General features: G+C 43.1%; 1 protein-coding gene and 1 long non-coding RNA gene across 2 annotated transcripts in view; one reads left to right on the forward strand and one right to left on the reverse strand.

Moving 5' to 3' along the window:
* The first annotated feature begins 2,977 nt into the window (after positions 1-2,977).
* Positions 2,978-21,785, forward strand: part of Gclm (glutamate-cysteine ligase modifier subunit) — a 20,586-nt gene continuing 1,778 nt past the window's right edge. Inside the window, exons 1-6 of the mRNA XM_031375331.1 lie at positions 2,978-3,579; positions 13,495-13,560; positions 15,369-15,453; positions 18,568-18,627; positions 19,167-19,369; positions 21,443-21,557. Of these exons, the coding sequence (XP_031231191.1) occupies positions 3,454-3,579; positions 13,495-13,560; positions 15,369-15,453; positions 18,568-18,627; positions 19,167-19,369; positions 21,443-21,557 (655 nt within the window). The 5' untranslated portion in view covers positions 2,978-3,453. The remainder of the gene's footprint in view (positions 3,580-13,494; positions 13,561-15,368; positions 15,454-18,567; positions 18,628-19,166; positions 19,370-21,442; positions 21,558-21,785) is intronic.
* The window catches only part of LOC116093718, a 13,155-nt gene continuing 6,379 nt past the window's right edge, over positions 15,010-21,785 (reverse strand). The window contains exons 2-3 of the long non-coding RNA XR_004119812.1: positions 19,135-19,266; positions 15,010-15,423 (exon numbers count right to left, since the gene is read on the reverse strand). This is a non-coding gene — a long non-coding RNA (uncharacterized LOC116093718). The remainder of the gene's footprint in view (positions 15,424-19,134; positions 19,267-21,785) is intronic.

A 21,785-nucleotide genomic window follows, 5' to 3' on the forward strand; every position in this document is an offset into this window, starting at 1 on the left:
CTTGGTACTTGCCTAGCTCTGTCACAGACCACAACCTTAAGATGTTGTCACTTAGTGACTCCTAGGCATGGAAACAAAACCATGGTAATTGAGGGAGTTAAAATAAAAATAGAGAATTTCAATCTACTTTATCTTAGAAGAATAATACATCAGGTAGCCTCCTAATGATAGAAATATGTTCGGGGTTACAAAAGAAAGAAAGAAAGAAAGAAAGAAAGAAAGAAAGAAAGAAAGAAAGAAAGAAAGAAAGGAAGGAAGAAAGGAAGAAAGAGAGAGAAAGAAAGAAAGAAAATCATTATTCCAATGGAAACACCTGGACAATGCTTTCCTCTTGGTCAACAGGGTATGCTCCGGAAGAGAGAACACACCTGGGCAGTTTTTATTCTGAGGAAGGTGAGGACCCGTGTGTTTCCCACACTGGCTGGGATCAGACCTCACAATCTTAATGAGCTAGTCTGGAAAGAGTTGGCCCACAGGGAACGGAGAAAGGGAAACGTGTCAGGGCTCCAAAGAGAAAGGGGTCAATGCTCCAGGCCAGCAAATTCCTAGGCTAGAGCAGTGGACCTTGGATTCAACAAAGATTTCACTGGGTGAGAAGGGTCAGGACATTTGCCAGTCAGAAAAGACTGCTAGACTGCTATTTGATATTTCTTGCACCATTGACAACAGGACTTTAAATCCTCAGAGATTGTTTGTTCTCATATATTGATAGCAAAAACAAAAAAATCCCCAAACAAAAACCGGGTGGAAAGTGTTATGTTTTTCCACAGCAATGAATTCTCCATGGATTTTTTTTTTCTTGTCTCCTTTGATCTAAGGACTTAGAACTTGGGAGTTGGTTAGGCTTTCAGAATGGCAGAGCTTGTTAAGGGCCAAGCAGAGGAATAGGTTTGAAAGGAAAGAGCAAACAGTGCGATGAGATCCTACCTACATCGAGGAAAATGAAAAGAACTGAGAGGCACTGGGTGTTAGTTAGTGACTCCTCCTATTTACACAGGAGAGTGTTAAGGCTCCTGAAAACAAAGCTTACAGTGTACCTATGGAGGAAGCCTGGCACTCTCTCCAAGACAAAAGAGGAGACTCACAATGACTTTGCAACCCAGTTCTTCTGGTTTGTATTCCTTTCTTTTGCAGCCTGCGGAAATGTAGATTGCTTTTCTCTTCACCATGGTGGTATTACGGCAACAGTTATCATTAAGTAAAATATGTAAGGCACTGAAAGCATATAAATCATGCACAGACACATTAAAGAATTTAAAGTATCTGTAACATGGACCAGTAAAGAGTAAAATAAAGGGCTTAGGTTCCTCCACCCGCCCATTGTTGGTTGTTTGGAAGTGGGTTTCTCATTACACAGCCCAGGCGAACCCTGATTCCTGATTCTCCTTGCCTCAGTCTGCCCAATGGAGGAATTGTAGGTGTGTGGTCCCAAAAGGGTCCACATAGGTAAATCTCAGAAACACAATGTGAGCCTGCTGTGCACTCCTGTTATCGAGTCTGTCAACCTGCGGTAGCCAGGTTGTAACGGGGCTAGAGATGCTCACTGTCAGAATGCATGTGTAAGCACCATAAATAATAGTTTTCACTTACTGAGCATTTATTATAAGCCAAGTACTGAACTAAGAACTCATCATCATACCTTCTCTTAGTAATTCATCACAACTATCTACCCAATGGAGGATCTGATGTCCTGTGGCCTCCAGGGGCCCTGGACATAGACAGTGCCCATAAATTCATGAAGGAAAGCAAACATACACATAAATAAACAATATTTTTAAATGTTTGTTTTGAGAAAGTCTCTCCACATAGCTCTGGTTGTCCTGGAACTCCCTCTGTAGACCAGGCTGGCCATGAATTCACAGAGATCGATCTACTTCTGCCTCCCAAGTGCTAGGATTAAAGGGGTGCGCCACCACTGCTTGGAGGCTAAACTGATTTTTAAAATGATCCTAGGATCTAGGAGAGATCGTTTTTTTAGAGACAGAAATAAGTTTAGGAACCATGACCACTAAGTTTTAACCAAATGTTTACATGGACTTAAGAGAATATAATCAAAAGTCTAACAATGACCACAAAAGAATTCAGCAAAAGAATCAGTTGTTTATATTTAGTAAGGCCATGTGAGGGCTACTTCTGGGAACCCTTCTCATCCATGGACTCCTTGCTCATTGGATGTGTCCAAATATGTACTCGACATTAGCCTCACTTTTTCTGGAAGAATCTTCTAGCCTTTCCTATTTCTTACTAGTTTACCAACTCAAATTCATTTCTCTTTTGAAAAGAATTTTGCCCCCTTATAATGAAAATCTCCTTTGGCTCTAACATACCTGACTCATTTCAACAAAAGTTTAAGTTTCTTGTGTAAAACTTAATAAGTGGTCAGTTTGCTATTACACCCAGCCAACCCCAGTGGGAACGGTGAGGAATCACAGCTTGTAAAAAGTGTGAGTCATAAAGCATTCTCTATTACCATCTGTTCCTTATGCTTAACTTACCTGGAAAACTAACTGCCCTGTGACATTGTTCTTATTGTTATTGTTCTTATTGTTTCATGGGCTTAGGCCTTTCTCTTGAAGGATTAGGCTTCTGAAAGGGAAAAATTAAAGTTGTGTTCTCTGATTTCATACAGCACCAGCAAATACGTAAATCAATATGTTGAAGAAAAATGCTCAGTTTGGGAGGTGGGGTAAGGTTCTTGTGCAAAGCAAAGAAGAGAGGGAGGAAGGGAGGGAGGGAAGGGAGGGAGGGAGGCTCTCCGTGTTCGAATAGGGTCCTGAGAAATAGAAGCAGGCAAGCTTAAGCCTCCGAGGATGGCCCTCTGGCTGGCCTTTTGAAGGGGGCGTGTCCAGAGCCGCAGCGCGGCGCCCATTGGCTGAACGGCGCTCCCGGGGCGCCGTCGGCGTAGGCCGCGCTCCGCGCACCGCGCTCCGGCCGGCAGGGGGCGCCCGTCCGCGCGCTGCTCTCCCCGCGGCGCCGCCCGCGCCCCGCCGCCCGGCGCCACGCCCGCCGCAGGCCGAGGGCCAGTCACCCGCGGGCCTGCGCCTCGCCAGCCCTCCGCGCCCCGCCCCTGGCCCGCCGCGGGACGAGTAACGGTTACGAAGCACTTTCTCTGGTGAGGTTTCTGCTTAGTCATTGTCTTCCGGGAAACAGCCCCAGTCGTTTCGGCGGCGGCTCGAGGGGTGGCCGCAGGAGCCGCCGCGACCGTCCGCGCCGGCGCCTCCTTCTCTCCCTCCCTCCCTCCCTCCGTCCGGGACCGCCTCTCCGTCGCCACCCGGCCTCCTCGGGCCCGAGCGCACACCGGGCTGTGGCCGCGCGGAGTCCGCAGCCTCGCGCTCGCCTCTGGGGCCTGGGGCACCGCCGCGCCCTGCGAGGCAGCCGTCTTCCCGCCCGCCCGCCCGCCCGCTTTCCCTCCGCCACCCCGGCGCTGCCCGGTCCCCTCGGGCGGCAGCTGCCATGGGTACCGACAGCCGCGCGGCCGGGGCGCTCCTGGCGCGGGCCAGCACTCTGCACCTGCAGACCGGGAACCTGCTCAACTGGGGCCGCCTGCGGAAAAAGTGTCCATCCACGCACAGCGAGGAGGTGAGCACGGTGGGGCGCGGAGGGTCTCCTCGCGATGGGGACAAGCGGAGCTCTCCGGGGCTCGACCCGCCCTGGAAGGCTATCCCCGGAGGTGCGGCGGTAAGCTGGGTACCATCCCGGCTTGGCAGGTGCAGCTGCGGGGCGAGGGGCGAGGGGCGCCTCCGCCGGTCGGAGTTGATCGCACAACTCTTGAGGTTCGCCGGGTCTCCTGCCCGGCTGGACAGAGCCACTGCAGCTCTGCGTCTTCATCTTCCTTCCCTCTCCCTTAGCCAGGTAAAGGAATATTAGTTTGATGCTTGGTAGATGAACTAACAATTCACGTAACTTTGATACTGTTGACATTGCTTTCTCTATTGTGCTGAATTTGGATTTGGGACAATACTTACTGGAAGTTAACATTTTACTTGCTTCAGAACTAACCATTAAAGAGGGGCGTGGTGGTACACGTCTTTAATCCCAGCCCTGGGGAGGCAATGGCAGTAGGATCTCTGAGTTCAAGGCCAGCCTGGTCTGTATATTGAACTCCAGGACAGCCAGGGCTACTCTGGCTCAACATCCCCCCCCCCCCCAAAAAAAAACCTTAATCACTAGTTGGAAGTGACAGAGGTTAGTCTAGAATTAAAAAAGTGTTACATTTGTGTTAATGGCCTATTTCTGAGCCAATAGTTCTCCACGGACCGTGCAATGTGCAACTAATTATAGAAGTATATTGGTAATATGGAACATGGTTACTACTTACAAAAAAAATAAAACAGATGTGTGATTATTATGTGTTGGAAATAATAAGCTGGGTATGGTGGTGGACTCCTCTAATACTCAATGGGTTAAGGCAATAGAATGTAGAATTTGAGGCCAGCCTGGGATACCATGTGAGGTCCTGTCACAAAAAATAAATAAGATAAATAGAAACATTTTTTAAAAGAAACATTTCCACTTAGGAGCTATATGACTTTGAAACTGTTTTCCTGGCTATAACTTTAACCTTGAGTAATATCCTCTCATCAAGTAGTTGTGGTAAGTAAAAGATGGTATATGAAAATACTCCACATACAAGCTCTTTATCAACCGGATCATCAGAAAGGTAAACAATTCCTGATTAAAGAATACTTTTCCTGCCAGGCAGTGGTGGTGCACACCTTTAATCACAGCACTTGGGAGGCAGAGGCAGGCAGATTTCTGAGTTCGAGGCCAGCCTGGTCTACAGAGTGAGTCCCAGGACAGCCAGGGCTACACAGAGAAACCCTGTCTCTAAAAACCAAAAAAAAAAAAAAAAAAAAAAAAAAAAAAAAAAAAAAAAAAAAAAAGAATACATTTCCTAAGTTATGTCATATTGTAACATTAGTGTCTGTGATCAGAGACAAGCTTCTGCTCTTTTAATGAGGCAGGCTCTACAAGAGCCCTGGAGTCCTAGTTGTAAGTTGAGAGCCTGCACTGGTCAGATTTAGGAGCCTAACTCTAGCCTAGCCTGTGTTCAGGTCCCAGCTAGTTGGTACCTTTATTTGAACTGGCCATTTTGCCTGTTTCTCTCAAAGGTGTCTCTGTGTCTTGGTATAGAGAGCCGTGGTTTCTCCTGGCACTGAGCTCAGCATAGCCTTTGCCGTGAGCATGAGCACCTTATCTCACCACAACACACTGCAGTGGCTTTCAGTGTTTGTTTTTAATGCTTTTATTCTTTGAGAATTTCAGTGCATCTCTCAACCATCATCATCAGAGAGGTGGTCAGCGTTTTTTTGACTGAAAAGAACTCATTTTATTCATTCAGTTCATATGCTTCTGTTTCTGTGTGTATCAGCAGCATATCAGAAACAGGTGGCATTGAAAGGATATTATTACTAACTCTTGCATACTGTGTGGGAGATGTTTTTTCTACCCTGTTGCACTTTGTAAAAATTGACTTTTTAAGCTGGGTCTGGTGGCCAGGCCTTTGATCCCAGCACTCAGGAGGCAGAGAAGCAGGACGGTCTCTGAGTTTGAGGTCAGCCTGGTCTAAAGAGCAGTTCCAAATCATAAAATAAAAATATAATTGACTTTTTAAGAGTAGGATGAAAACTAAAGCAGGAAGCATTAAGGAAGAGTCCCAAGACATGCCGTGCATTTTAAGGACACCACAGCAGATTAGTTAGAATGCAGGGTGTATGTGTGTTCTGTTTGTACAGAGAGACTTCCCTTCTGTGTGGGAGCTCACAGGCCAGAGGTTGATGTCTGATAGCTTCCTCTGTTACACTCCATCTTGTTTTTTAGACAGGGTGTCTCACTGAACCCAGAGCTCAGGGATTGGCTAGACTAGCCTGTGTCTACTCCCTCAGGCCCCAGCACTATCTACTGCACCCACCAGGCCTGGCTTTTCTCTAGGTGCTGGGGTCTGAGTTCAGGTCCTCATGCTGGTCTGGCAAGTGCTTCACCCTGAGCCATATCCTCAGCCTGCATAAAGGATTTTCTGCCAACCAGAGATCAGAGTGGGACGTGCTATTTAAAACAGTTCAGCTTCACTGAAGAGATTAAGGAAACTGGAAAACAAAACAGAAATAACCACTTTTTTTTTCAAGGCCTGATCATTTTTTTCTTACAGATTCTTATTTTTTGATTTTTAAGATTTATTTATTTTATTTTTCTGTACATGAGTACATTGTAGCTGTACAGATGGTGGTAAGCCTTCATGTGGTTGTTGGGAATTGAATTTTTAGGACCTCTGCTCGCTCCGGTCAACTCCACTAACTCAGTCCCTGCTCGCTCTGGCCCAAAGATTGATTTATTATTATAATTAAGTACACTGTAGCTGTCTTCAGACACACCAGAAGAGGGCGTCAGATCTCATTATAGATGGTTGTGAGCCACCATGTGGTTGCTGGGATTTCAACTCAGGACCTTCGGTAGAACAGTGGGTGCTCTTACCTGCTGAGCCATCTCGCCAGCCCCATTTTTTGATTTTTAAAATTTATTTATTTTGATTTTATTTGTTATTTCCTTTTGTTTTATGTGCATTGGTGTTTTGTCTGCATGCATATCTGGGAGAATATTAGTTATTGGAGTTATAGACATCGTGGGAATTGAACCAGGGACCTCTGAGAGAGCAGTCAGTTGTCTTAACCACTGAGCCATCTTTCTAGCCCCTAAAATTTACTTTTATTTAACTACTTATGCGTTTATGTATTTTGTATTTTTATGTATGTATTATGTATTTTATATATTTATGTATTTATAAATTTATGTACTTTGATCGTATTTCCCCTTCTGGGATTCCTCCCAGATCCTCCCAATCGAATTTTATGTTCTCTTTCTTTCAAAAAAACAAAAACAAAACCCCAAAAACCCCACGATGCCACAAAATCTCAGAATGAACAAGCAGAAGACCAGTAAGACAAAACTTAACTAGACAGAACAAAACAAAAAAATCTACAGACAAGCCATGGAGTTTGTTCTGTGTTGCCCTGGGTATGCTTGACATACCCAGTGACACTCCACTGGAGAGACTGATTTTACCCCTTACCAGTTGCTATCGATTGCAGATTAACTCTAAGGTTAGGGACACCTAGACTACTTTCCTTTCTCAGTGCTAGGAACCCAACTGCCTTGAATCTGTGCAGGCCTGTGCGCACTGCCACCGTCTCTGAGAGTTCATATGTGCTTCAGTCCTACTGTGTCTGCAGGACACTGTCTCCTTGGGGTCACCCACCACCTCTGGCTCCTACAGTCTTCCCGCTCCTGTTCTGTATGGATCCCTGTGGTCTGAAGTCCTCCACTCTGAACTTTGCCCCCTTAGTCTCAGGGCTGATCCTGTCCACAATCGGAAGTAGCCACTCTGATGGAAGTTGGACAAGGCACTAATCTCTGAGGGTTGTTTTTGGTATCTTAAGTTTTTCATTTTGAGTTTTATTTTAGTTTTTTTTTTTTTAAAGTGGTTCTAGTTCTTTGTTAAATTCTACTTTCATATCCTGAACTGTTTTCATTATTTCATTCAGCTCTGTTTTCACAGACTTCACTCATATCCTCTTGAAGGTCCTTCAACAGTTGCCACTTTGAAGTCTTTGCCTTGTACTTCAACTAAATTACTTTTCTCAGGGCCTACTGCAGTACAGAGTTGCTGGCTTCTGGAGGAGCCATATTGTCTTGGCTGTTCATGTGTGTCTTTTTGTGCTGGGACTTAGGCATCGGAGTTAAGATGTTTGAGGGATTTTTGGTGTAGATATCTGGTCTTAACTTTAGGGGCCTTTGGTGTTCTGGCTCCTAGCCATAGTCTGGTGGCAGCGAAGTCCCTGGAAGAGTGTTTCTGTGGTTGGTGGGTAGAGCAGTGGTTCTTTTTTTTTTTTTTTTAAAGATTTATTTTATTTATTTCATGTATATGAGTACACTGTAGCTGTACAGATGGCCATGAGCCATCATGTGTGTGACTGCTGTTGAACTCAGGACGTCTGCTGGCCCCTCTTGCTCTGGCCTGCTCGCTCTGTGTGTAATTTACTGCAGCTGTCTTCAGATGCACCAGAAGAGGGCATCCAATCTCATTACGGGTGGTTGTGAGCCACCATGTGGTTGCTGGGATCCGAACTCAGGACCTTCAGAAGAGCAGTCAGTGCTCTTAACCCGCTGAGCCATCTCGCCAGCCCCAGAGCAGTGGTTCTTAACCTTCCTAGTCCTATGAGCCTTTAATACAGTTCCTCATGTTGTGGTGACCTCCAATCATAAAATGTTTTTTGTTGTTACTTTATAACTGTAACTTACTGTTATGAATTGTAATGTAATATCTGATATGCAGATGGTCTTAGGTGACTCCTATGAAAGAGTCTCAACCCACAGATTGAAAATGCTGGAAAGGAATGGCAATGGGCCAGGAGGAAATGCTGAATGGGGTAGCAGAAAAAAGCTAGGAGTGTCCTGGGTTCTTGCTAAGAGGTGGAGACCCTGGGGAGGAGAGCTGCAGTGGGAGGAGGGGCTTCTAAGTTAGGATGTAGAATGGATGAGGAGGATAGTGTAAATTATTTAGCTGAGTCTCAGCCCTGGGGTCTGTGGTAGAAGGTATTTCTCTGGTTCAATGGCTGACAAAGGAGATGGGCTAGAAAGGGATTCTTATTCTTGTGGAGACTAAAGTAGAAGTGCTCAGCAAGGGCAGCCTACGTCTCTTGGCAGTCTGTTCCTGACATTCTTTGTCTTCCTCCATTTCCTTGGTCAAAACTCTGCAGCCCCTCCTTGTTTTTCTTAGTGCATTGTCTCTTCAGAGCAGTAAGTTAGTGATTGTGTTGCATCACAGGACACATGGAGCAGCAAGACGCTAAATCTTGGGTGTTTCTTATCTACTTTGTTTAAGCACTTTATGAAAACATACTGGTGGACATCATCCTCTTTAGAGAGACTGAAAAGTTTGAGGATTCCACTAGCTTTTTTGGGTCCCAACTGCTGAAGCACAGTAGTACCTGGAAGTCCGGGAATACCTTTATCATCCTCCTCTTCCTCCTCTTCCTCCTCCTCTTCTTCCTCTTCCTCCTCTTCCTCCTCTTCTTCCTCCTCCAAACAGACTTTCATTTTCTCACTGTAGTTCTTGGTCTAGGTCTACAGTAAGATTTGCTCCTTGCAGGTACACAGTGCCATGGGATAAGACGACATGCTCATGAAAAGACTCATTTGCCATTCCCACCACTGATTGAGACCACAGTACTCTTCCACTTCTTACTCAGGCCATTGGCAGTGACTTCTGTAGCTATGTACTCCTCATAGAAAGTGCAAAGTTTGCATTCATTGTTGGTGGCTAATCTACTTGATGCAACTGACTTCCTAGGAGGATCTATGAAAAAGAGAAAAAAATCAAAAACCAAAAAAAAAAGGCCTAACTAAAACAAATTCATATGTTGGTAGAGTTCAATTACTTATTATCTTTTTAATTTATGTGTGTGTGTGTATTTAGCTTGGACATATGTCTGTACATACATGTATACCTGGTGCCCATGGAGAGGCCAGAAGAGGGTGTAATTCTTTTTTTTTTTTTTTTTTGGTTTTTCAAGACAGGGTTTCTCTGTGTAGTTCCGGCTGTCCTGGAACTCACTCTGTAGACCAGGCTGGCCTCAAACTCAGAAATCCGCCTGCCTCTGCCTCCCAAGTGCTGGGAGAGGGTGTAATTCTTGAGGCTGGAGTTACAGATGGTTGTAAGCTGCCATGTGGGCACTGGGAATAGAACTCTGGTCTTCTAGAAGAACAACCAGTGTTCTCCACCAACGAACCATCCCTCCAGCTCCGTAAACATATCTGGCCCAAAATACAACTGTATATATACTCAAAACACTTATTTGTAATTCTGTTGTGTGATTCTGCAGCCTGACTTTTGTAAATGACAGCATTGTAGTGTTGCAATGTCAAAAGTTGGACAGGAAAACTGGGCTTGGTGGTGCTTACCTATAATCAATGTTCTTGGGAGGTATAAGCAGGTGTCAGCCTGGGGCTAGATCAGACTCAACTCCTCTACCCCCAAAGGACGTGCATGGTGGGTTGTTTGGCAATTGAACTATGTGATCATTTTGTTGTTTTTTGTTTGAGACAGGGTTTCAAACAGACCCCGGTGTAGTAGTCCTGGCTATCCTGGAACTAACATTGTAGACCAGGCTGGCTATCATAAGAATAGAGACAATAGGAAATGAAAAATATAAGGCACTATAAATAATACACAATTTATAAGATTAAAAATCACTTTTTATGGTAAAGCTAATGAATTTCTTAAGTAATTAACTTTGGAAATTTTCTGTAATTTGTTCAGAATCTAAGATTGATTAAAGAAATGGTTTCAGAAAAGGATCTTTTCTGAAACTTTGAAGATAAACTAAGATCTTGGATTTGGGAATTCATCAGCAGAGCCCTAATATGTAAACCAGTCATCTTGCCAGGGAATAACACCTTAGACGATTTCCACTCTCACAGTTGCTGAGCTCTAATTAGTCCTGCTACTTCAACATTTGCTAGTTTGTAAGAGAATATTGACTTATTCACAAGCATACACTGTACATAAGGAGCTGGACTAGATGGCCAAGATGGAGAAGGACAAAGGCCATGTGTATCAGAAACACTGGAGAGGAGCTGAGGATGGAGAGAGAGGGGTTGGGAACAAGGAGGAGAGAAACACCAGAGAGATTTTGTTTTGAAAAACACAATAATGAAACTCAGTACTTTGTAAGCTAAAAATAAAAGAACTCCAAAACTTAAAAAAGAATAAGCAACAAAAGAATACGTTGACTTTCAATTTTTATCTGACCTCAGTTTAATTTAATTATGCTTTGCATAGCAGTACAGATCTTGTGACTCGAATCCAGGTGAGTTGTAAATGGCACATAAAGTACTATTGCAGACTGCAGAACTTGACATAGTGGCTCTGTCACCTTGAGAGACCCTCTTGCCCCTTGTGACTATCTGTACTAAAAAGTGGTAAGATACGTGTTGTATCAGCCTGTATCCTGTCACAAGCAGTCATAGTGAGATACTGAGTCACCTTTGCAGCCCGGACTTTCAGTTTCTTTGTCATTGATTGCTCACAGAATATGAACCACTGTGCCCTTGGTTATCTTTAAAGCATAGATTGGTTGTTAATCACTGGTTGTGCCAGAGTTGGTTAATTAGTGATCAAAAATAAGTTTAGGGTCAGGCTACCAAAATGGCTTAAGCAGGCACTTGTCTCCAGGCAGGACACCCTGAGCTTGATTCCTAAGACCTATGTGGTAGGAAAGATTTGATTCTTAAAAGCTGTCCTTCAGGCTGGCGAGATGGCTCAGTGGGTAAGAGCACTGACTGCTCTTCCAAAACTCCCGAGTTCAAATCCCAGCAACCACATGGTGGCTCACAACCACCCATAATGAAATCTAACACCCTCCTCTGGTGTGTCTGAAGACAGCAACAGTGTACTTACATATAATAATAAATAAATCTTCAAAAAAAAAAAAAAGCTGTCCTTTGACTACTCCCACGCAGTAAAAGAATGTAATGTTTGTTGTTGTTATTTTTCTATTTTTTATCTTAGTGAGGAATTGGAGAGATGGCTCAGCAGTTAAGAGCATTTGTTGCTCTTGTAGAGGACCGGGCTTGATTTCCAGCACCCACTTGGTGGTTCACAACCATTTGTAACTCCAGTTCCAGGGAATACAGTGCTTATCCTGACCTCTGTGGACAGCAAGCTCATATATGGTGCACATACATGCATGGAGGCAAAACACATGAAATCAAATGAATAAATTAATAAAAAGCTAAAAAAAAAAGCTTAGTCAATAATGAAATGGTGTATTTTCCCTAATAGAACAGTAGTACCTAGCATGCTTGGAGTATAGTGATATTAGCATTTTATAATTTTTTTGTTATATATATCTAGGTTTTCATTAAGTCAATATGCATCTTATAGGAGACTGTTATTGCTGACATTGAGATAAATACAAATGTGTATTTTATAATATGCAATGATGTTAGAATAAAAATATTTTATAAAAATCACTGAAGAAAGGTAAGAAGTGTACCCTCTGTGCTGGGAAATAACTCTGGATTGTCAGGGTTGCAAGTTATCCATACTGGTGGTCTTCAGACTGTAGAATTACATAGCAGTTACTTGGAATGTTAAAAGGAAAGTTCTGGCTGTTCTTAAGAGTGTTTGGCAGATCTCTGATTGGGCAGGAGGTTGAATGCTGAGTTCTGGTGCTGGGGACTGACCCAAAGGCTGGCCTCAGGAATGCTGGGCAGCTGCTCCATTACTGAGCTGAATCAAGATTGATTTTTTTTTTTTAAATGTATATGTGTGTTTTACCTGAATATGTGTCAGGGCACCACTTGCATGCCTGGTACCCATGGAGGCCAGAAGAGGGTGTTGGATCATCTGAAATTGGAGTTAACAGACAGTTATGAGCTGCTTGTGGGTCCTGGGAATTGAGCCTCGGTCCTCTGAAGAATAGCCAGAGCTCTTAGCCACTGAGTCATCTCTCCAGCCCTAGGTTTGAATTTTTAATAATATAACACAGGTGAGTCTATGTAGAAGGTCCTCTGGCTATACTTGTCCTTTGCTGCTTTATGTATAACATGTATGTGTTGCTTCTTGTCTTATGTGTACCACATGCATGTGGTTGCCAGGGCAGAAACACGTATTGGGTGCCTGGTACTGGAGGTGCCGCTGGTTGTGAGCTGCCTGATGCAGGTGCTGGGAAGTGAACCTGGGCCTTTTAACCAGCTCAGGTGCTCTTAACTGCTGAGCCTCCCTGCAACCCATTACTCATAGCATAGTGACAACGTGATTTCTGTGAATTCTGTTCAGACTCTCCAAGTTCTCAGTGATTTAGTTCAGAACTGTGGTACTCCTGCTTCTACCTCCTGGATGTTGGAATTATAGCTTGGACCCATTACAGCCTAGTCCAGGGCTTTTTATAATAATGTCTTTGAAATAATTGTATATAGTATATTGTATATAATTGCATATAATGATAAGTACTTTAATGTCTTAAAATTGGTACAAAATCACTATCAAAATAATTAGACTACTACTTTCAACCAAGAATGAGTTAAGGGTCAGGTATGGTGATACATGCCTTAATGTAGCATTCAGGAGGGAGAAGCAGGTGATATCTCTTGAGTTTGAAGCTAGCCTGCTCTACACAGTGAATTCTGGGACAGCAAGGGCTATGTAGAGAGACTTTGTCTCAACAAACAAAAGACAGGAATTACACAGTGAATTCTGGGACAGCAAGGGCTATGTAGAGAGACTTTGTCTCAATAAACAAAAGACAGGAATTAAGAATAAAACAAGGTTTGAATTTATAGTGTAGGAAACAAAAAAAATCTTAATAAACACTGGCTTGTATGGTATTTTCTATTACTACCTCTGTCCCCTCCTCCACTTACTAACGCATCTTTCCTGAAGTACTAGGTATAAAGAGCTGTTGATCAACTTTGAAAATGCTTTTTTTTTTGCAGCTTCGAGACTGTATCCAAAAGACCTTGAATGAGTGGAGTTCCCAAATCAGCCCTGATTTGGTCAGGGTAAGTGGAATGTGCATGCAGAAATCCTGCAGCCTAAGCAGATGTGACATTAATTTCCAGTTTGCTGAATAGGCCCAGCAGACAGTTGGCCATAAAGCTCTGGGGCTCTTTGGCTGAAATGGCGGTCAGGCCTAGTAGGGTTGAGCATGAAGCAGATCATCTGACCTGGTCTCTAGTCTAGTCCTTATGTAGTTGTCTCCTGCTTACTCCCACTACAGTCTCCTTGCCCATCAGTGTTTTATTCCAGTTACTGTTTGGTCTAGTATAAAAATGACTATCAGCCTTGAATGTTAGAATATCACCCCAATAATACAGCTAGGAACAATTCTTTAAATGTCAGTTCCTCATGAAACAGTAAGGAGCTATACTTCATTAAATGTCAGTACAGGGCTATTTTCAAAAAAGTTAACTTGCTTGTGCCATCAGGAGTTGCTCGGGTCTGATTGTGAATATACCACTTACATCTGATAATGATTACTACTGTGCATGTCCTACTTCATGGTCTGGTGGATCAGATAATACTAAGTTCATGATGGGCAGCTCAGGTGTCATGGTAACTTGGTGGCTCATTGTAAAACATTCATTTACTACTAAGGTCCAAAGCAAGCTAAGAGCTCTCTCTCTAAGTGAGAATAGTTGCCTACAGATGATGGTAGAGCTTTGCTCCAAAATCCTAAGGATCTCCTGTTGTTGGACCGATAGGGCCTGCCAAAGTCTCCAAATAGCATCCCTATCTGCCACTGATACCTCAATACGGTTGGGTCTGCAGATCATATGGTCCAAGTGGTAAAGCGGCTTGTACAGTAGCCTGGCCCTGTTGAAGAGCCTTCTCCTGTTCGAGGCCCTGGACAAAGCTAGCAGCTTTTCTTGTCACTTAGTATATTGACCAAAGTCACACACCCAAAATGAGTAATGTGCTGTCCCCAGAATTCACCTAGGCCTACTAAATGTTGAGTTTCTACTTGGTGGTGGAAGGCCCAGGTACAATGACTTATCCTTCACCTTGGAAGGAATATCTCTGCATGCCCCGCACCAGTGGACTCCTAAGAATTGATTTATTTCCCATCCTTTAATACACATATGTGTGGGTGTGGCTGTTGCAAAGCCCCGTGGCAGCTTCAGTCTGTGTCTCTCTGCCTGCTGCCTGTGGATCAGGATGCAAAGCTCTCACACTGCTCCTGCTGCCTGTGCATCAGGATGTAAACCTCACTGCTCCTGCTGCCTGTGCATCAGGATGTGAAGCTCTCACACTGCTCCTGCTGCCTGTGCATCAGGATGCGAAGCTCTCACATTGCTCCTGCTGCCTGTGCATCAGGATGTGAAGCTCTCACACTGCTCCAGGGCCATGCCTGTCTGCTCCTGTCATGAGAGTCATGGATTACCCCTCCAAAACGGTCTCTCAGCAATAGAACAGTAACTAAGACTGTTGGTAATTAACATAGAAGGTTCTAAAGAGATTTTAGCATGTCTTTATTCAAGATAGTTAATTTTCATTGATTAATTTTAAAGTAAACCTACCTCTGTGCCAGCAATTCTGACTTTCTTATAACTCTCTGCTCTTCTACTTGTTTATTATTTATATTTTTGGCCATTAATACTTCTGAATAACTGGTCAAAATAAGAACTTTTTACTGCAGAGAATAGAGACCTATACACATACATTTAACCTTTCTGTGTATACTAGGCTTGCAAAACCTATTAGCCCTCATGAAGAATCTTGTCCCATGAGCTCTTTGCTTCCGAAGTGCTTAGGACAGTACAGTCAACAGTGCTAAGTTTATGTCCATTGTATGTTGTGTTTCCTGCAGGAGTTTCCAGATGTTTTGGAATGCACCATGTCCCATGCAGTGGAGAAGATAAATCCTGATGAAAGAGAAGAAATGAAAGTTTCTGGTAACCTCCGCTTTTTTTTTTTTAAAGAATTATTTATTTGTTTTATGTATATGTGTACACTGTAGCTGTCTTCAGACACATCAGAAGAGGGCATTGGATTTCATTACAGATGGTTGTGAGCCACCATGTGGTTGCTGGGAATTGAACTCAGGACCTTTGGAAGAATAGTCAGTGAACTTAACAGCTGAACCATCTCTGCAGCCCAGCTCTGCTCTTTACAGTACACTCCTGTTCAGTGGATTGGGGAGGGGGAGGTGAAGGGGGAGTAAATCCTTCCTTTTGACAGTGAATGACTCAGTCACTGGTGTAGAAAACAGACTCTACACTTGGCAGTGGTGGCGCATGCCTTTAATCCCAGCATTTGGGAGGCAGAGGCAGGTGGATTTCTGAGTTCGAGGCCAGCCTGGTCTATAAGAGAGAGTTCCAGGACAGCCAAGGTTACACAGAAAAAAGATAAACAAACAAACAAACAAAAGGGCTGGCGAGATGGCTCAGCGGGTTAAGAGCACTGACTGCTCTTCTGAAGGTCCTGTGTTCAGATCCTAGCAACCACATGGTGGCTCACAACCACCCGTAGTGAGATTGGATGCCCTCTTCTGGTGCATCTGAAGACAGCTGCAGTAAATTAAGCTGGCGCGAGTGGGGCGGGGCTGGAGCAAGTGGGCCAGCAGAGGTCCTGAGATCAACAGCAGCCACATACATGATGGCTCATAGCCATCTGTACAGCTACAGTGTACTCATACACATAAAATAAATAATAAAATAAATCTAAAAAAAAAAAAGAAAGAAAACAGGCTCTACCGTAATGTAATATCAAGTCTTAAGGGGGAGTTATAGGGCATCAGTGCTGAGTGCCGTGCAGTCAGGATGAACCTTGGACTTGCTGTTTTTGTGTGATCTGTGTGTACTCGGCAATAGAATGGTAAGTGGGAAACGGAGGGGATAAAGGGAACAGTCAGGAACAGTGTCTATGAAAGCAGACATAAATCTCCCCTTCCTGGGATACTGGCATGCAGTGGCTGGGCTTGCCTGGAAGTACACAAGGTTGCCTGGGCAGTAAGCCACGTGGGAAGACAGTGCACATTAATACTATGCACATGAGGGTGTGTCAGTGACCGCTACATTTCAGAGCCACAGTGACAGTTAACAGTCTCTGCTCTTGGCTTACATAGCATAGCAGAGTCAATCTTGACCTTGCCTAGACTGAGGTTCCTGCATGCATAGATTAGTGACTAAATCTAGTATTAGCAAGCGTTCAACCTCTCTGAGCCTCAGTTTGTTTATCTGTACAGTGGGATACAATTATTTTACATGCTTCTTTATAATATGGATGGAATAACAAAAGAGGCACATAGCTAGGGCAGTACTTACCACAAAGTAATGATGGGTAGCAATTATTTATTAACATAGTGTGATGGACATGGTCATTCCAATCATAATACTGTCTGCTGAGTTGTGCTTTGTGTGAAGCACTGAATGGTTCCTTATGGTTGTGTTTCTTCATATAGTTCAAGAAGCTTTTCTCTTTCAATCTATAGTTATCAAAACAAATGTGCCAAGAAGGACTGTTCTCCCCACCATATCAGGATGCTAAGTAATGTGAGAGTTAGCACAGACCTGGGGGTAGTGGCACACAACAGTAGTTTCAGCTACTTGGGAGGCTGAGACAGGGAGATCAGAAGTTTCCCCTGGCCTGGCAACATGAGACTCCACCAGGTAAAAAGGAAGAAAAGAGAAAGCTTTCTCTCAGCCAGTGAATTGATGAACCAGCAGGCTATGAAGGTATGCCTGACTACAAAACCTGACTCTTCTATTAACTTCACATCAACGCTTGTGTAGGAAAGGAAGTAGTAATGCCAGCATTTTTGTGTAGTTGATGGTAATTCATCATTGTCTTGGGCCCCCTCCAAGTTGTCCTCCATTCCTGTGCCATTAGAGAATTTTAATAGTAATAAAATCCTCAACCCTAAGAAGCTTTTCTCTTTCAATCTCAGAGTCCCCCATCTTTCAGAGGAGAGAGAAGGCCATTTCAGATGGCAAAATTTAGGGACCAGGGATTGGTAGTAAGAGGATCTTATTTGTGGCGAGGGGAGGGGCGCCAAACCCAGGGCTTCACACATGTAACAAAATGCTCTGTCACCCAGGGTCGTATTTGCATCCATATATATGAGTTTGATTTGCAGCACTGAAGAGGATCTAAGAAATGACTACATAAAAGTGTTGAGCCATGGGACTGTTTGCTGTCTTTTTGGTCTTTCTGTTTTTATTGCTCTTCATTTGTGTAATAAGCACATTATTACCAAGAAAACTTTAAGATAACTACTGTATAGAAACACATTCAAAATGTTTAACACCCAATGATAAACCAAATGGGGGTGGAGAGATGGCTCAGCAGTGAAGGGCACAGGTTCCTTGCACAGACCTGGAGTTGGACTCTCAGCATTCATGCCAGGCAGCTCGCATCCTCCTGATGCCCGAGGATACCCGCCCCGCAGTCCATGTGCACTTGCACACGTGTACATAAATTTTAAAAGATAAACCAACTACAGCTTTAAAAACTTTTTTTAGTGCTTTTTTTTTCCTTCAGTTTCCTTCTCATTACACACTTTGAGGCTTTCTTACGTTTGACTTATTGTAGAAGCCATGTAAAAATGCTCCATTATGGGGCTGGAAAGATGGCTCAGTGGTTAAGAACACTGACTACTCTTCCAAAGGTCCAGAACAACTCCCAGCACCCACATGGTGGCTCACAACCATCTGTAATGGGATCTTTTCTGCTGCATCTGAAGACAGCGATAGGACAGTGTACTCACATACATTAAACAAACAAAATCTTTTTAAAAATGCTCCATTATGCTTAGCCTATAAAAATAGACATTAAAAGTAATTTCAGGTTTATCTATCCTGCCCAGTAATACATGGATTTATTTTATTCTTGAGAAAGACATGTTGACAACTAGCATGTGATTTAAAATTTAGAGTTAAAGTGTATGTGTCTGGCTTAAAGTAGACCTATACAATTACAAAAATAGGAAAAGAAAACCAATTCTTATCCTAGTAATCCTGCATAGTAAGGTGTGGATATGCGCAGTAATCAGTCTTTTTGTTTTCTAGCAAAACTGTTCATCGTAGGGTCGAATTCTTCATCATCAACTAGAAGTGCAGTTGACATGGGTAAACAAACATTAATTTTTTTCATAATAATAGATTTTTAATTATCTTAAGTGAATTAGTCATAACCAATCTAGATAAATAAGCTGATTTCAATTTTACTGTTTAAAATTCTAGACTAATTTTTTAAGACTTGAATGGAGTAAGACTTTACTTACAAACAGTGATATTATGATAGAAATGTAAAAGATGTATTTAATGTTATCTGTCTGAGGATAGAATTACTCTTTAATCATTATTATCCCTTTAAATATTACACTATAAATGAAATACTATAACCAGAGACAGCAAAATACAAATACTTTGGAATCATTTTCAGCAGCTGGTTAGTTAAAAATAAAGGAAGAGGGTAGGTCAGAAACTACCGTCTGTGGCAGAGAAGCGAGTGAGTGGGCATTGTAGCGTTCTAAATGACAAATTATGCAGAAATCTATTGTCAGAGCTGTTGGTAACAGACAACTCAGTGAGTCATGTTAAAGACAGTAGTAATTGTTTTAGTATGTAACATACACTTGGCCTTTTGGTGTCTTCCTTTCCTTCAGCATGCTCAGTCCTTGGAGTTGCACAGCTGGACTCTGTGATCATGGCATCGCCTCCGATTGAGGATGGAGTTAATCTTTCCTTGGAGCATTTGCAGCCTTACTGGGAGGAATTAGAAAACTTAGTTCAGAGTAAGAAGATTGTTGCCATAGGCACCTCTGATCTAGACAAAACACAGTTGGAGCAGCTGTATCAGTGGGCACAGGTAAAGTACGTGCGGTGCGGTCGTGATGTGGGCTACAGCCAAGGGCACTGTGCATCCAGTGCATCCAGTGCATCCAGTGCATGTTCCCTGTGGGGTGCATCCAGTGCATGTTCCCTGTGGGGTGCATCCAGTGCATGTTCCCTGTGGGGTGCATCCAGTGCATCCAGTGCATGTTCCCTGTGGGGTGCATCCAGTGCATCCAGTGCATGTTCCCTGTGGGGTGCATCCAGTGCATGTTCTCTGTGGGGTGCATGTTCCCTGTGGGGTGGCTCCTAAATGGGGGAACTTTGCCACAGGTTTTATCTAAAGCATTAGGAGCTTAGAGTTTTGTGTTTAATATACTTAATTGAACTGAGTATTCATCCACTTAAAATGAATGAAGAAAACACTAAATGCTAAGTTTTCAGAGCTAGTGAATGAAAGACATTCATTCAGTGGGCCATGTTTACATGTGATGAAAATGTTACACTTTGTGTATTAGGGCTTTAATTTCTTAAGTAAGGAAATATATGTAGCATTTTTTTTTTGTTACATAAAGGTGATTAGACTTAGCTTATAGGACCTGATACAGGGAAAGTGTCCACTGACTCTTGCTCTAAGAACGTACAACATGAGGGAGGTTACCAGCACTTTACCCTTTATTCTGTATTTTGTCTTTATTCCTTTAATTTCCTATTCAGCTGCTTCTGCAGACCTTTCAGAATCCATGACAAGTGGGAAGACTATAGAAAATACTGTTCTTTTTCTCATTGACATGGTAGTCAAATGTGGCCAAGAAGCAGCTGGAGATGTAGTGATCCAGGAAGTCTAAAACAGTTAGTTAGCCAGGGCAGCTACTGAAGTTATGAGTCTCCTTAAATGCCTGATTAGTAACCAGTTTGTACGTTGACAGTCAATGTCTGCCTTGAAGATATATTCCCTGCTGCTGAAACCATTATTGCCCTTAGAGTAGCTGCTGCAGAGGCAGATTGCTATAGCTAATGTTTCTAGTAGGCTTGATTTTGAATCTTAACAGTAAGTGTAATTCTCTATTGGCTTTTCTCTCATCCTAGAGCTTCTTTCCTTATTATTACTAACATGGATGAAGAAGGCATAGATTAATACAGATAGTCATGCAAAAGTATTTTATAAATGAAGAATTGTCAAATGTAGTTTTATATTCTAAAATGTATTGCTCTCTTTTATTTAAAAAAAAAAAGTGGGGGTTAGGGAATGGCTCAGTAAGGTGCTTGTATTAACACGAGGACCTGAGTTCAATTCCTAGCACCTAGAGAGCACACATAAAAATACCTAGCCAGGCAATGCCTGCCTGTGATATCAGTGCCTGGAAGAGGCAGAGGCAGGAAGAGTCCCCGGGGATTGATGGATGGCCAGCCAGTCTAGCTAAACTAGTGAGTGCCAGGTTCAGTGAGAGACCCTGTCACAAAATATGGTAGAGAGTAATTGAGGAAGACACCTGATCCCAACCTCTGGCTTCCACATATACCACTATGCACACATACATGCAGACAAAGGCACAAAGTTAATTGTCTAACTACACATGCAAAGCAATAGGCTTCAATATAGTATTTTCATACATATGCCACTATGCCAACTTCTAATCGATTCTTCTTTCTCACTCTCCCTTGTGGACCTCTTCCTTTCTCCTCATTGAATTCCATTTCCTTTTCACCTCTCAAGATTTCTTTCTTCCTCCCCTTTCTAGCTTCATGATCTTGACACACACACACACACACACACACACACACACACACACACACACACACACACACTCTTATATTGAAAGTCCCACATCTGGAAGAAACCTGCAGTCTTGCCTTTTTGAGTCTGGCTTTTTGAGTCAGCCCACATAATAATTTCTCAGCCTGTTTATTTCCCTGTCAATATCATAGTTTCATTTCCTTTATGGAACTCAGACTCTGTTGTGTTTATCAGTTTCTCTTTACCTGTTCTGTGGATGGACTCGTAGGCTGGTTCTTTTTCATAACAACCATGAATATTAGCTTGATGCTTTCTACTTTCTGTTTTCTGTGTGACATAATTTAATATAGTCCACTTTATTTCTACTTTTAGGTAAAACCCAATAGTAATCAAGTTAATCTTGCCTCCTGCTGTGTGATGCCACCAGATTTGACTGCATTTGCCAAACAATTTGACATACAGCTCCTGACTCATAATGACCCAAAAGGTAACACTGATATTTTCATCTCTAGGCTTTGATACTGAGCTTTTGGGAGACAAACTGTTTAGTGGGCTGGAGGTGCAGGCCAATAACAGAATGCTTGTCTAGCATGCACGTGGCCTGGGGTTGATCCCCAACGTTATGTACACAAATTGGTGGCGCACGACTTTAACCCCAGCACTTGGGAGGCAGAGGCAGGTGGATTTCTGAGTTTGAGGCCAGCCTGGTCTACAG

Source organism: Mastomys coucha, unplaced genomic scaffold (genome assembly GCF_008632895.1).
Source record: "Mastomys coucha isolate ucsf_1 unplaced genomic scaffold, UCSF_Mcou_1 pScaffold16, whole genome shotgun sequence".
NCBI classification, from domain to species: Eukaryota; Metazoa; Chordata; class Mammalia; order Rodentia; family Muridae; genus Mastomys; species Mastomys coucha.